Source organism: Cyanistes caeruleus, chromosome 4, assembly GCF_971803275.1.
Source record: "Cyanistes caeruleus chromosome 4, bCyaCae1.hap1.1, whole genome shotgun sequence".
Classification (NCBI taxonomy): domain Eukaryota; kingdom Metazoa; phylum Chordata; class Aves; order Passeriformes; family Paridae; genus Cyanistes; species Cyanistes caeruleus.
The window spans coordinates 83,393,791-83,409,461 of NC_141704.1; the positions used below are offsets into that span (position 1 = coordinate 83,393,791).

Consider the following 15,671-nt stretch of genomic DNA (forward strand, 5'->3'; position numbering starts at 1 on the left):
CACACGGCTGGCCTGGGCACCCCTGGCCACCGGCCCTCTCCCTCCTCCCTGCCATTCCCAGCTTCCCCCTGCTCTGCTTCCCCAGTCCCATGGGAATGCTTAGCACCTGCTTCTCCTAAATCCACACACATGTGGGATTAGACCTGGGACTCCAGCCAAGAGAAAATATTTGGCAAGAGAAATGAAATAAAGGTGACGCAGAAAATAACAAATGTGTCTGAATGATTGTGTAGGGCTGGTAATAGCGAGTGTATTCAACACCACCTACAACGATCTTGGCACAAGGAGTGTGTTTGGGCTACTGAAACCGGCTCGTGACAGCTCATCAAACAAGAATACGCAGTAGGACTGAGCAATCATACAGTAAAAACTGTCAGGAGCTGTAGATTAAGAATGGCCAAAACTGGGTGAAATGCCAGGTCATTCCCTTTCGGATCATAACAAAGAGTTCCTGCTATGAAATAGATGCTCGTGAGTTAAAAATCCTGAGAAAATCTTGTGTGTACTGATCAGTTACACCTGGCTGTGACTGAAGTGACCCTGAAAAGGCAAATGTGATCTTAATATGTAGCATTAGGCCTACTTCCAGCAGGGATTAGAAGCTAATAACACCTGTTCCATAAAACATCCAGGATACTGGTCACTTATGTGTGGGAAGATTAACACCAACTGAAACCTGCATGGAAAAAGACTGGTAAAAACAGCCCAACAGAAGGGAGAAGGAGTTGGACTGTTCAGCTTACAGAGGTTATAGGAAGTGTGTCTGTTTGCCAGAAGGGATGGTAAGCCTTGAGCAGAAAAAGAACCGTACCCAGACCATCTAACAAAAAATTACCAACCAGCAAAAAGCTGGTACCATTTCTCAGGCAAAAGAAGCGTGCCTGAAGTCCAGTGTTTTACCCAGATTTCTCGCCTGAAATCTTATTTATCACATCTAGTTCATCCTCTGATTCTCACCAGTCACTCACATAACAGCTATTCCCCATGCAGCACGGTAATCCAGCCCTGGGACAGTGCCCCTTGGTTTTCTCACTGTGCCTTACCCTTTACTCCTCTGGTTGAGCTTCCTCAGGAAGACACGTGTGACTTCCAGGGCCTCTCTTTCTCTCAGCAGCAGGTTTCCCGAGGTGTTGCACTTCAGGTCAATCCAGTCCGTGCGCAGCATGTGGAAGTCCAGGTTGCTCATGCTGAAGGTCTGCTCCCAGTTGACTGCCTGGTCAAACACTGGTACGTAATCAAAATCCTCCTCATCTTCCTCCTCTGGCTCCCCATCCACCTCCTCCTCTCCTGCTGCTCCTCCAGGCTTGTCCTCCACAGGAGATGCCACGTGTGCCTCTCCTGCAGCCACATCCCCGTTGTTGGCCGCCTGCTGCTCAGTGATGTGGGGCTGCACGTGGCTCAGCCACTGGGGCACTCCTGGCTGCCGGCTGGGGCTCCCGGCTTTGCCAGAGACCCGGCCTCCTCTCGTGGCTGGCACAGGCTGCAGCCCGTCCTCCACACTGCCCAGGCCTCCTGGGGGTCTGACCCCCTTGGGAATTGTGACCTCTGAGTCCCTGGGCTGGCCAGGGGACTGCTGCCTTTGAGACACAGCCCTAGAGGGAGGGTTTGTCCCTCTGGCAGGCACTCTCCCCTGCGTGGCCCTGGCGTGCTGCGGAGGGCTCCTGGAATTGTCTTTGACGCCGGCTTTCAAACGGGGTCTCTCCGTTACCGGGTTCCCCTCTAGGCCAGTCAGGCCGAGGCTTTGGTTGGAAGAGGCCAGCATGGCTGATTTGACAGCAAAACTTTTAGTCCTTCTCCTCCTGTGTATGTCCTCTCCTGCACCGCCACCCAGCACGGAGAGGAGCCGGCGGCGCTCCGGGATGGAATAGTCGCGGTGCGTATTGTCACCTGCTGGCTCTGCGCCCACCGGGGCACCGGTGCTCTCCATGTCCTGCTCCTCATACTGCAGGTCATCCAGGTTCCCCTCCTGGGAGTCTGGGGGATCAATCGAAGTTACACCTCTGGCATCCTCTGCTGCCTCCCCCAGCCTGTCCTGCCCTGCCCAGGCACCCCCAGGCATGGGGCAGCCACTTCTGGCCCCCTCTCAGCGCTGTCTCTCCTGCTCAGAGGGACAGGGCTGCTCTCCCACGTGGAAGCCCTGCTCTTGTTGCCACCAGCCTCCTCAGCAGCCATCACCCACTGCTGTCTGGCTTTGCCCTTAGGGTAGGGCAGGTGTGACCAGAGGCTGCCACACTGCACACCACTGGCTGTGCTACTCCTGCCCGTGCTTCTGCTAGAACTGCACCTCAGCTAAGCTGTGGGCCTGAGAGCTCTCATGCTGTCTGCTGCAGCCACCACTGTTTGGTGAGCTCCCAACCTGCCCTTAAGGAAAGTAAAAGTGGCAGCAAAAGTCTCCTCCCTGACACAGCAATCCAGCAGGGAAAGGCTGAGGCTTCCTTGGTATGGAAAGCCAACAGCGTCTTTCAGCTGGTGCTGCAAGACCACGCTCAAAAGTGACAGGTAAAAGGATTCTCTGGGTCCTGACATGAGGGCCCCTACCTGGCTGCTCTGTCTTTTCTCCAGAGTCCAGACTCTTCTCTGTCTGATCCATTTTCATGTACTTGTAAAATCCAAATCTGCAGACAGAAGAGCAAAACACAAGTTTGATGAAAGCTACTTTGCCCTTTCCTGGAAGAAGGAAGAAGATCCTGAGCACAGGGAGGCCATAATCAGCTATCTCACTGGGAAAGTGACCCTCCTTATCCTGCAAATGAACTCCTCCTGAATGGCTGTGAGTCCTTGCACAAGGTGTCTGATTGTTGCAGCAGGGAGCATGCAAGCAGCAGTTCCCTTGTGGGGCCACCCCTGGGATCTGGGCACCAGTGAAGATGAGTGACACACATTTCTTCCCCCAGAGAGAGGCTTGGGGGTGAGCATCGTTTGGTTTCCACACTGACAGCCACAGCAGGCCAAGCTTGCTGGGAATACACTCCCTGATGTAAGAGAACAAACATGCTCTGACTCAGCTACAGGGTTAACAGTGCAAGAAAAGCACTGGTAGTTTCCCCTTGAGACTAAACATATTTTCACTTAAGTTATCAAAAGAAACTATAAATGTTTTGATGTTTTGCAAGACTTAGGGGATCTTTAAGAATTAAGAAAGTCCTGCAGAAGTGAACATGAAATTCCACACCAATTCCAGCCTTCAAGCTCCTCCCCACCCTGCTGCTAAACCCAAATTTACAGCATGCTACCTTTCCAAATAATAAGGGTTTTCCTGGTAGAAGCATTTGTTGTCCTTCTCCATGTGGCTCAGGCGGCTGTAGTCATTTGGGTAAACAAAAGATAAATGAACCTGCGAAGAAGAGAGAAAGACAAAGTGAAACCCCCATAAATGCCAGGTATCAGTCCCAAGGTGACCCAGACATGGCTGCAGGGTACCCAGCCCTCCTTAGGGGGAGCAGGAGTTGCTCACTCTTTGCCTCTCCACTAGCAATGTGAGAATGGAAGACAGAAGGAAGCATGCAAGGATTCATGTATGGGTGTGCCTTCCACCCTCTCCCTCAGCGTCTGCCCACCCCTCTAACTGTGAGCTCAAGTCCTACAACAGAGTGAGAACTAACTGGGGTCAGGTGGCCCAGCCCTCCAGAAGAGACATCCATGGCTCTAGTAACCCACACACAGAGAAGGAAATCCTCAGCCACGGTGAGAGCCCTGCAGGGCACGCTCAGGCCCCATGGCTAACGGGATCTCCTCCTCCCTGTGCATCCCTGGGCAGCAGTGGGTAAGAGCTGGAACTCACGAACTGCAGTCCCTGGTAGCGCTGCAGCGGGAATCCGTTCACCAGGTAGCTGGGCTTGTACGGGCAGTCCGGCAGCGCCCGGCGCACGCGAGCCCGGCTGAGCACAGGCACTGCGGGGAGGAACACACAGCCAGGGCTGCAGGAGGAGCCCTGCTGCAACCCACGCACCAGCACAGCTGCTTCTGACCCCGGGTTCCCTTTATCCATGTCAGCTATTAAGAAACAGATTGAACAAACCTTGCACAGCTCAACTCTTTCCATTCCCCTAAGACGCTTCCACAAAACTGCGCTCGGGGATGTTGTGGGAGCCAGACACTGAGAATGAGGAGCTGGCTTTGGTCTGTGCTTTGTCCCAGCAGTGACTGATACCACAGCTGCCCCTCTCTTTTGCACCAGGGATAAAACAGCATGGCCTGGGTAACTGCAGTGCAGGAGGACAGCCCTTCCCAGCCGTGCTCCTGCACAGGCTGCCCTTACCTTCTCAGCTGCTTCGCACATCTTACCTTCATAAAGAGTGTCCCGGGGGTCAGGCTTCAACATGTCAGCTGGGTGTGCCCTGCTGCCAGCACTGCCAGCAGCCTGGCTCCTGCCACTGGCCAGCGTCTGCGGGATGTGCCCAACCTCATCCATCTTCAGAAGTGTCTCATCTAGAAACCAGAGACACAGCACAGGGGGGAGGCAGGGGATAACTTGCTCCTCGCCCCAAAAAGCACCTCTCTCCAGTGTCAGCCCTTTGCAAGTGGCAATGCATCCTGCAAATCCATCTCTGCACAGGCAAAGGAAAGGCTCTGACCCAGGAAGCTGGAGATACAGAAGCTGTGGGGTGGGAACAGGGCTTTCACCTGGGCAAACACCCACAGGGATGGGCAGTGGAGGAAAATGACCTCCTGCCATGGGTACACCAGCAGCAGTGTGCTGAACAGGGCCCGTGCTGGCAGGAGCTATGGGACACCTCTCTATTATTAGTATTATGTTTCTTCTCAAAGGAGATAAAGAGAGATGAATGGGAGGAGGAGAAAGCTGAGGAGCAAAGCTCAGGACCTTGGGGAAGGACCTTCAGTGGCTGAGGAGGATGTTACTCCAGAAAGGGAATGAAGCCCCACAGTAAGCCAAGAGCAACAGGAAGCTCAGACTCGAGACTGGATGTTGGTTACATTTTTCCTCAGTTGCTGCTGTCATAGGACTTCGTGTCTCCATGGATCTAACTTTAAAATGAGGGCAATTGAATAAATATCCATGAGGGAAAAGCAATATCCTGCCAAGGGCAGCGGTGTGCAACTCTTGGGTACTGAACTACGTGGGGCCCCAGAAAGAATGGATGTCATGTGAGACAGCCAAAGGCTACTGTGAACAAGGGAAAAACCATGGGCAGAAGGCAACAGACAAAAACGAGACTGCAGCACTGCACCTAATCGTGAAGGGATCTCCTGGAATGCCAGTCTTCTATTCTACAGGTAATTAGTGAGATGAAAAGAACAGAAGGAAAAAGGAGGAAGATGGAAATCCTACCCTAGGAAGTGGGAATGGAATGGAATGGAAAGCCTATCCTGGTCAAATGGGAGGTTTCAGAAAATACAGCAGCAGGTTGAGATCCAAGACACGGCAAACAGATGTCTTGATTACATCAGGAAGTCTTCCATGCACTAAAGGGCTGGTATGGAAAAAAGCCCAGAAATGTTGGAAGGCAACAGCAGCAGATATGGAAAGGGGGAATGCTGGCAGAGGAAAGTGATGCTGACAAAGCTGGGTAAGGGTAAACAGGACTAAGGAGCCTCTTAACTGATAACACCTTCACTTGATGTGCTAAGGAGGGTTTACAAAACAGGAGGGACTGGACTGATGTGTTTGTAGCAATCCAGCACCAGCTCAAAGAGACTTGAGGCTGGTACAGAAGAAAGCAGCATCCCCCAGCACTGCCAGTGTATCCTGCTGTGTTCAGGACCCAGAGTGAAATCTCCTCAAGTGCCACAGCTGCTCCTTCTCCCTGCTTGTGTCCAGCTGGCAGCACCCTCACAGCTCCCATGCTTTGGGACTCACGTTCCCCCTGGCTCTCAGCAAGCAAACTCCATCCTGTGTTACTCTCCATCTACAACACTTCTCACCCTTGCAGGCTCTCCTTTCTGCCCTTCCTCACTTCCTCCAGACCTCCCTGAAATAAGGGTCCAATCTCATTTCCGAATCTCCGGTGTTCAACGGTGAGTCACGCCCTTGTCCAGAAGTCTTTCTCCTGAACTGTCTCCACCTTTTCCTCCCAATGATGTGTATGCCTGCTATCTGCCTGGCTAGACAATGATTCATGGTGAAACACTGGATGCTGATACATTTAGGAAGAATGGGGAGGTGCTTGGGAAAACTTGTGATGAAGATACTTACTAGCAAAAAGGGAGAGATACTGGGAGTCGATGACTTTGAACTTTGCTTCTGGGTCATTCAGTCTCCACTGGAACAGAGAAACACATTAAATTGAAGCACCTGTGGAATTAACAGAGCCTGAACAAAAGGAACACGCTACCCCTGCTAGGACCAAATTTACCCAGCAGCCAAAGACTGGGAACGAGCTGAGATCTCCCAGGACACATCCAAACCAGGAAAGGCCAAAAAGCTGCAGCAGACCCCAGAGAAGGCAGATCTATCCCAAGCAAGCAGAGGAAGGGGTCCTGATACGTGGCCAGGACTATCCCACACAGAAGGAGGTAAGGGCTCTGGAAGGGATTAGCTACATCTCATGCAATGAGGAGCTGAGGCCAGGGAAAGGAGGGAAATGGTTCCAAACATCATTCCCGAGCTCTGTATACGGGACCAGCATTTCCACAGACTCACTGCAACTTCCACATGGTCTGTCCCTCTGTCATCCTGCTTGTGCAGCACCTCGAAGTAATACCTGCCTGCCGCTGACAACCTGGGAAGAACAAGGTGTCTGTCACCAGGAGCATCAAGGAACATTTCGTAGCTTGTCAGCAGACAATGAGTGGAGAGCAACCACACCCATGAAACAACCTAATTCTCAGGGTAGGCAGGGTGAGCCCTGCCAAGAAGATCCAGATCCTGACAGTGAGATAGGCAGCTTCACTTGTGCACCTGGAGCACTCCAGACCCTTCTCAGTTAATTCTGAGGAACCCCCCCTCAGCATTACCTGCTGGGTTTTGGCCTCTGGGAAACCTGGCCAGTTCCAAGGCAGGAAGCTTGGGATATAGCTCATGGAGGGGAGCCTGGATGTGCTGGTGGCTGATTGCTCCAGGGAAGAAAAATTCAGTGTTGCATTCCTGCAGTAAATCAGCAAAGCTTTGGCAATACCCCAGAATAATCCCTTTCTCTGTGTTGCTAAACTCTTCAGGACAAGCCTGACTGCTTTTCCCTTGTCCTTGTGATTTCCTGGTCATGTGCAGAGGTGGCTGGGACCGAGGGACTTTGCTCACTCACCTCACCATGTTTGACTTCTGACTGTGAAATTTCCCAAACTCTCCTGGTGCAGTCCACTCCTTCCCTGTCTGTGAAGAGACAGAAGATAGCTCTACTTAAGATGAGTTTCTTCCCTTGTTACTGCACTGACAATGATAAAAAGGGAAAATTGAACTCCCTCTTCCCTCCAATTCCTCCTGGTAAGTCATCTGTGAAATCCTTCACCTCTGGACAGATTTAAGTCCCTTAATTTGAGCAAGGGACTCCCAGTTGCACTACCAAGAGGCAGCTGGCTTAAGGTATCGCATGTCACACCCCATCTGGTGTCTGTGCTGATGCTGTCTGGAGCTGGGCAGGGGAAGAAACCTGGCTAGTCCAAGGAAGCAGTAAGTCAGAAGGGTCTCTTTTCCCACAGAAACATTAAAGCCTCAATGGCACAACCTTGCACTGTACCTTGCCTACACTGGCCAGCAGCTGGAGACCAGAGGGTTTTTCATCTGGACTCAGCCAGAACTCAGCATTGTCATCCGCAGCAATGGCAAACTGAAACTCCCCTGTGGAGAGATGGAGGGAGTAAGTAGGGCTTTGGGGTAAGGGCTTGTGCACAGAACAGACCCTGCTCCTGTAAAATGCTGTCTCTGCCCTTTTTCCTGGTGAGATCATCATTCCCTTTTGGTACTGTCATCTTCCCTCCTTTGAACCTCTGTGAATTCTCATAACTCTGCTGTGAGTGAACACAAACTTTACAGATATCACTGGTTCACTGTCCCTCCTGCACTGGCCTCCCCTGACATCTAACCTGGAAAGAGAGGAAGTCTATGCAAAGCCTCCCCTGACACCCCTTTCGCTTCCAGAGCAAACTCTTGTGTGAGACACAGTGTTTGCACGGAGGAGCGTGCCCATGGAGCCACAGGGGGAGACAGAGGTGCTTGAGGCTCACTCTTTGTCTGGGGTATGGGATGGCAGCTGCAGGCCAGGGCCGTGCCAGAGGCCGTGCCAGCTCGGGCCAGGGCCGTGCAGCTGGGGACACAGCTGGGGACACAGCTGGAGCCACACACCGGGGAGCAGCAGGGAGCTCACGGACAGCCCTGGCCCAGCTCAGCCAGGGCTCGTGCCCACACACACGCCGTGGGGCTGAACATTCCAACAGCACTGTTATTTATCCAGCACTCCCATCTGCTTTCTCCTGGCCTTGTCCCTTCCACCCTGCAAGGAGGAGGCAGATGTGCTTCCAGCCATGCCGAGGCCGGTCACGCACACACCACATGAAGGAGCCGGTGCTGGGCTTGCCAGGGTGAGGCCACCAGAGGCCCAGCACCAGCAGGGGAGGGAGGGAGGGGAAGGTGACAAGAGACACGAGTGAAGGCACTCAGAGCCCTCACCATCGGTGAAAGGATGCAGGTAGCCAAATATCCGGAGACCGTAGTTGGTCCATTTTGGAGACACAGCCAACTTCTTCAGCGTAGTTCTTGTCTGAAGAAGAAAAAATTCATAAAAGTAATTTTGGATGTGACAGAGACAAGGGGAGAATCAAAACCCCTGGGACAGGTGGGCAGAGGGTTTTCTCTGAGAGGAGGATGGGGTATGGGATGCAGTGGAGGCAGAAGGAAAGAGCAAACCAAGTAAGAAAAGAGGTGGAGCAGGTGCTGCTGAGAAGGGAAAAGCTGCATGGGGGATGTCATTGAGATGGTAGGGACAGGATGCAACATTCCCCAGCCACTTGGAAGGAGAGCACCAAATCCAGGCTCCTGCAGCCCGTGTGTGAGCCCTGGCAGGCCAGCATGTGCAAAATGACCCTCCCTGTGCAGCAGGACAGCTGCCCCCTGCACCCTTGGGAAAGCTTCCTGCTCCCTCAGCAGAGAGAGAGAGAAGGAAGCTGAGAGGGAGGGGGTGGATTTTAACAAAGAGCAGGACAGAGGGAGGTAGGGACAGGCCCTGAAGGGAGCAGGGGTGATCCACCTGGGAAGCTGGGCTGGGAAGTGCAGGACAGAGGGTGTCATGTCCTACTCACGTGAGGGAAGAGGGGGAAGTGCAGGTTTCTCCTGAGCTGCTCGATGGTGCTGCCACACCAATCCTCAAACACGTGCAGGTTGGCCTGGCCCCGGAACTGGAGGGCAGAAGTGGGGCACCATGAAGTGTCACATCCATCCCTGTGTCCCTCCCCTGCTGCCTTGGCCTCGGCTGGGAGAGTGAGGGGAGATTCCTCTGCTGTGAGGGGCTGCTCTGCAGGAGACACGGGTCCAGAGCACCACTGCTCATCTGCTGAGGGTGTGGGGCTGGCACACACGACTCAATGGCACCAGGGAACTGTGCCAATGCCAGGGACACCTCAGCTCCGTGGCTGGGGTTCGCTCCATCAGGGAGGTGTTTGAGCAGAGGCCGCGCTCTGAGGCCGTGGTGTGGGACACACTGAGGGGTCACAACAGCTCCTCACGGCGTAACGTGCTGCAAGAAGGTGCTTTGGGCTCCCTCACCATGCCAGGGCTGTTCTCCTGACCTGAGGAAGAGGGGACACCCCAGGGAGGGGAGGTGGCAGATTCCCCTCTCAAACGTGTCCCCGAGGCGAGGCTGAGGGGGGACGGTGGGGACAGGCCGCTGGAGGCCGGGCAGGACGGGGAGCAGCAGCACAGGTGGGGCAGTGGGGCAGCTCGTGTGCCTGCAGACACACAGCAGCACTGAGGGAAGTGGGGCTGCCAGGGGCCAGCTGACACCTGGAGCACAGCTGGGCTGGGAAAGGCTCGCTGGCCACTGTGGGGCTTCAGCAACACACTCCCCAGAGGACAGACTTTCTTTTTGTCAGAGCCATTCAGAAGGGAGTCGCTGTCTGCCCCCCAGCAAAGCCCAAGCTTTCTGCCTGCAAGCAGTGGAGCCAGATGCTGAAACCCTCCTTGCAGGACTGGCATCCAACAGTGAAGAAAAAATCATCTGAGATGGTACAAGCTACCTTAGATGGCAAAACACAGGAAAGGAATAGGTTGCCTTGGGAGCAGGGAGGTTCTGCTGTGGCTGTCTTGCCTATATAAGGGCTGTGGGAGCAGGGCTGGGGAACAGCCTGAACAGCAGCCACAAGTCTACAGATGGCAGCAAATTCTCAGTTTTCAGCAGGGACACTCTAGCAGGCCTGAAGCAGCACAGTGGAGGAGGGTCCAACCTCTCCATGCACTTCTGCCAGAGAAACTTCTTCACCGAGTTATTTTTCCCAGGATGGTGGGTTGGGGGTGTGTTTTGAAATAAAGTGTGGCATGAAGGAAGGCCGTGAAGCAGATGTGCCTCTGCACCAGCAATGCTCCTTGCGAGCTGTGGACTTTAGTCATGCACATGGAAACCATTTCTGTGTGCCAGGCAAAGCACACTCCCAACCAGCACTGCTCTGGAGCAGCCTCCTTGACTCACTGATGTTCCCACTGCCAAGGCTCCACGGATGTCTGCAAGCCCACCATGCCCCCCACTAACATCTCCTCTGCTGCCATCCCTCAGCCTGCATTCTGGCCACCAGACAAGAGCAAAAGCAGCGAGACAAAGTGCTCAGAGCAAATCAGAGCACAGCCAGACAGAGGGCTCAGGGCAATGGATGCAGCCCAGGGAAAGCCAGGGCTCTGCAGGAACTTGCGACACAAACAAACCACTGCAAACGGGACAAGCACTGAACTGGAAACACTGAATTGCTGTGCATCCCCGCTCCCCTTGGCCAAACCCAGGTTCACACCCAAGGCTCTTACACTGCTTTTCTCAGCCAAATCAAATAATGACAACTGCTGTTTCCTGTGCAACATGAAGTGAGAGGACAGGCTGGGCTCCCAACAGAGTCACTGCCAGCAGCTGAGTCCTGTGGAAGTCATAAGTGATGCTGGCTTTTTTCTTTCTGGAGGATTGCTTGCACACGGCAGAGAGCGGCTCAGAGCTCTATGAAATGTAGCACAACACTCCCACACTGTGGACAGGCTGGCACTGCAGACCACTCCTGCCAAAACCAGGCATCATCTCAAAGCTCGGGACTCCAGTGAAGCTGGGCTGGCTTTGACATGGGGCAGCCCAAATGCAAAACCAGATCTTTATGAGGCAAGCCCCAAAAGACACTCTGGACTTGCTGAAATGTCTGCAGAGTAAAACCTGGACCAGTCCCATTGCAATACAACACTCCACTGCAGTTTGGCAGGATTAGGGAGGGGGCAGCCTAATAAAAAGTGAGGCAGACGCCACAGTACAAGGTGCACCATCAGTACTTAAAGAGATAATTCCTGAGACTTCTAGCCCAACACTCCTGCCTCCAAAGTCTTTACAAAGCCTCCTGAGAGGAGATTCTGGCAGGAATTAACGAGATCACTTTGCTTTCCTGCACTCACAGCCACTAGAAATAGTTAACTGGTAAATGATAAGTACTGCTTGCATGTGATTTTAAAATCTTTTCTAAATCAACAGATTTTCTCCTGAGTTACAGCAGCTTAACTTAGTTTCCTCTTAAAGTGAAAAAAAGAACATTATTGACAGATAAGTGCTGGCTGCCCAAAGCGCTGCTTTGGGACTGAAAGCCGAGCTAGGCTTTAATTTTAGGGCCCCACAAGTCATCAGTGTAGCAGCTGTTTTGAAACTCTATCATCTCTGTCCCTCCAACTCCACTCATAGCTGCCCATTACAGGCAGCTGAGAAATTCTTCTGTTTGCTCCATGAGCGTCCTCTCATGCAACATGCCCTAAGAATCTCCTGCTTGGGGCTTTTGCAGATTGCAGTTAGAGAGCAACATCACCACCATTCCCAATTCATGTGCGCTGAAATGTCAATGGATCTTCTAAAACATGCTTTATAGAATATGATTCTAAAACAGGGTTACCATGTTTGACTTCCCAGCTTGGAACTACCTGGCCCTGTTTTACAAAGGGTTGGAAATTTAGGAGCTAGCAAGCAACAAGTTCCCCCTCTCCCCTTAAAAACATCTGCTTTGAAAATTCTGGATAGACTGATTTGGCCAGAACCAGGAACAGAAGACATGGGTGTGAGCTTTCAATGGGAGCTGGTTTTATCTGACCTTCCCATTTAGAGGGCTTCTCCTGCCCCAGAGGTTTCTCTCCCTGTCCCAACACCTCTCCCCAGCTGCTTCTCACCCTGCTGAAATAGCAACAGGGCACGATGCCAGCTCAGGCCCAGAGCAGGCACAGGTCACACACCAAGGGCACAGCATAGCTCAGTGTGAGTGTGCCCTGGGGCACAGCTCAGTGTGAGTGTGAGTGTGCCCTGGGGCACAGCTCAGTGTGAGTGTGCCCTGGAGCACAGCTCAGTGTGAGTGTGCCCTGGGGCACAGCTCAGTGTGAGTGTGCCCTGGGACAGCTCAGTGTGAGTGTGCCCTGGGGCACAGCTCAGTGTGAGTGTGCCCTGGGGCACAGCTCAGTGTGAGTGTGCCCTGGGGCACAGCTCAGTGTGAGTGTGAGTGTGCCCTGGGGCACAGCTCAGTGTGAGTGTGCCCTGGAGCACAGCTCAGTGTGAGTGTGCCCTGGGGCACAGCTCAGTGTGAGTGTGCCCTGGGACAGCTCAGTGTGAGTGTGCCCTGGGGCACAGCACAGCACAGTGTGAGTGTGCCCTGGAGCAGGGAGGGCAGTGTGCTCTGGAGCTGCTGTCCCCCGGGAGGCCAGGCTGACTCCCTGGAGCACAGGGCTGTGCGGTGATGGGCGCAGTGCCAGCGCTGTCCCCGCAGGGAGAGCTGATCCCTGCAGGGCAGGGAGGGCACAGCTGGGCCAGGCCCGTGCCCCTGCAGGCTGTGGCAGCGTGGCTGAGCCCCAGTGCCGCTGGAGCCGTGCCTGCCTGCAGCCCTGCAGGAACACCCCAGTGCTTCCCCTCCTTCCAGCGAGACGTGGTGGATCATCCTCCCTGCTGGAGAACCAGGATCAGCTTCCCAGACAGCCCAGAGCTCTTCCCAGCCCAAACCCTGCCATGTCACACCTGGCTGGGGGTGGCACCACGCACCCAGGGCTCCTGCTGAGCAAGGAAGATCAGCAAAGCTGAGAGGATTGCAGCAGCACAGACACGACCTCCTGCCCTGGAGCTGGAGCAGGATGGAGAAGAGAAGGTTTTCCTAATTTAATGCAGGGTGGCTTTGGCATCACAGAGGCGAATCAGCTGCGTAGCTGCACGCAGCCCAGGGAATGATAAACAGGGCACAGAGAGGGCCTGAGCCAGGGAAGAAAGGCGACATTGTGCTGCCAACTAGAAACTCCTGAGTCTGTGAGACTCTTCTGTCTCCTCAGAGGGGCTCCTCCTCCTGCCTGGCCCAGCTCCCCTGCCTGGGTGACATCCAGCAGCTGGGCCTGGCTGTGAGCTCTGCCCTGCTGGGCACTTGTGGGGATCCAGCGAGGCAAGGCAGCCACACAGCCCCGTCTGATGGGCACCAGCACACAAGGAGGGGACACGGGCAGAGCGGCAAGAGCTTTGTCTGGCAGCCCTCTCAGGAAAGGGTGCCTCCTCTTGGGGCAGGTTTGGTAGCAGGACTGCACTGCAGCACAACCCTTTGGATTTGTGCAGCAGCTGTGCAGCTGTGCAGGGCTGTGCTCCTGGGCATCCCCCACACCTCCTGCAGGGAGAAGGAACTCCTGAGGTGCAGCCCTGAAGGAGGAAAGGATGTTCTAAATACCCCCCAGCACTGCCCAGACCTCTCTCCTCTCTGAGAGATGCTTTTGCAGAGGTAAATGAGAACAGTCTGGCTAACCAGTCACTTTTCTGAAAGCCGTCTCCACAGCTCCAGCAGTGTCGAATGGTGACACTCATACCCCACGCACAGGTCTGCCCTGACCACAGCCAGGCACGGTTCTGAATGAATGAAACTAAACACCCCACATTTCTCCAGCCTGAGCAGGCAGTGGGTGATGCTGGGAGCTGGCAGACTTTACTCTGGTGCCTGGCAGTGACAGTAAGGATAGGGACTATCACATGCACGGGCATCTTGAGGAACCAGGGGCAAGGGTGGACCCACCTTTCCCCCAGATGCCAGAGCAAAACTTCAGTTTGGGATTTCCAGTGAGCACACTTGGCTTCCACATTATCCCAGGCTGAAGACTTAAGCTGCCTATCTCATATCCTGAAACTGAGAGAGGAAAATTGAAACCTGTTCTCTTTCAGCAATGCTGGCTGCCAGCTCACCCTGCAACCCTGTTAATTATTGATGTTCTTCAGGAATAGGCCTCTCCATTCCAACAAAGCCCGGCTCCCTGACTTGTGTGAGGCAACCTGGTGTCCCTCGCCCCAGGAATCAGGCTGCAATTAAGTTATTAGAGATGCTGTAGAAAGGGCACAAGGGGATTATAGACCCTGGGTAATTAATTTGGGCAGAGCCACAGAAAAACTTAATCCCCAGGCTGGGAGAAATTTCAGTCGGTGGTTATAGGAGGACAGCGAGCAGCTCTGTACAGAGCTGTGCCCATGGATCCCTCCCCAGGGGAGTCACAGAGGCTCCTTAATTTGTGCAGGTCTCTAATCACCTTGAGGAATTTAGTGAGCAGGCTCCATTAACTAAATGCCCCCTGGCTGGTGTCCCTCTCATTAGAAGCAGGCTGCATTGCTCCCTTATCTGAAGAGGAATGATGAGATAAGGGAACAGGGGAGGAAAGAATAATTGAGGCATGAAGGAAACAAAGGGAGTGTTTACCCCAGCCTGCAAGGGTCACCAGAGAGGGTCTCTGTTCATGGAAGTGCCACTGCAGTGGAGAAATCTCCACGTATGACACGCAGGGGTTGGATGGCAAAAGCCAGAGCAAGAGCAGCGTGACACTTCTGTGGGCCACTGTTATGCATTTGCTTGTTGAATGCTTGGCCCTACACACCCCAGCCCTGAACAAACTTCACTTTTCAGGAAGGTAGTGGGGCTGCCTGGAATTGTGGGTGGGTGTTTGGAGCCTTGAGGACTAGTGCAGACACCAAATTATCTGGAATCTGGACAATTCCAGGTGATTACTCAGGTCTGTAAGTGTCCTTAAGCAGGGAGAAAGTGATAGGGAGTGCAATCTAGTAAAGTGAAACAATTTCCAGGCATACATCCCCACCTTTCATTTTTGCTGTACAGGTCTCTAGCCATAACCCCCCTCACACAACACAGTGGAGAAAGGCACTCACCTCTGGCATCCATGGGACAGGGCTGTCCACAGCTGCGTAGTTTGATTTATTCCTCTCACCTATCTGCAGCTCCTGGAACTGAAATACAAGTAGAGAAAAGTCCAGATAAATGACACAGCACTGACATGTACAAGATGGTTTTACACCAGCTCTGCAAGAAGGTTCAAACCTCGTGACAAGAACATATGAGAAAATAAAACAACTTTTCAAGCTCCCTTTCCAAAGGACAAGCCAGATATCATGAACATAACAAGGTGAAAATACATCCTGGCTTTTTTGAGAGCACATTTCCATGGTGAGCTGCTGAGGGAAGAGGATACCAGTATTGTATAACTGCTTGCTAGCACAGAGTTAAAACTTAGGTCATTCTCTGGGGGTTTTTCCCCATCTGTGTTT

General features: G+C 53.4%; 1 protein-coding gene across 1 annotated transcript in view; it reads right to left on the minus strand.

The window, feature by feature from the left end:
- Positions 1 to 15,671, minus strand: part of B4GALNT3 (beta-1,4-N-acetyl-galactosaminyltransferase 3) — a 59,605-nt gene that overhangs the window by 7,492 nt on the left and 36,442 nt on the right. The window contains exons 5-16 of the mRNA XM_086886298.1: positions 15,276 to 15,353; positions 9,193 to 9,288; positions 8,564 to 8,654; positions 7,635 to 7,735; positions 7,203 to 7,270; positions 6,602 to 6,680; positions 6,155 to 6,221; positions 4,285 to 4,428; positions 3,782 to 3,891; positions 3,234 to 3,334; positions 2,539 to 2,615; positions 1,044 to 1,974 (exon numbers count right to left, since the gene is read on the minus strand). Of these exons, the coding sequence (XP_086742424.1) occupies positions 1,044 to 1,974; positions 2,539 to 2,615; positions 3,234 to 3,334; positions 3,782 to 3,891; positions 4,285 to 4,428; positions 6,155 to 6,221; positions 6,602 to 6,680; positions 7,203 to 7,270; positions 7,635 to 7,735; positions 8,564 to 8,654; positions 9,193 to 9,288; positions 15,276 to 15,353 (1,943 nt within the window). The remainder of the gene's footprint in view (positions 1 to 1,043; positions 1,975 to 2,538; positions 2,616 to 3,233; positions 3,335 to 3,781; positions 3,892 to 4,284; positions 4,429 to 6,154; positions 6,222 to 6,601; positions 6,681 to 7,202; positions 7,271 to 7,634; positions 7,736 to 8,563; positions 8,655 to 9,192; positions 9,289 to 15,275; positions 15,354 to 15,671) is intronic.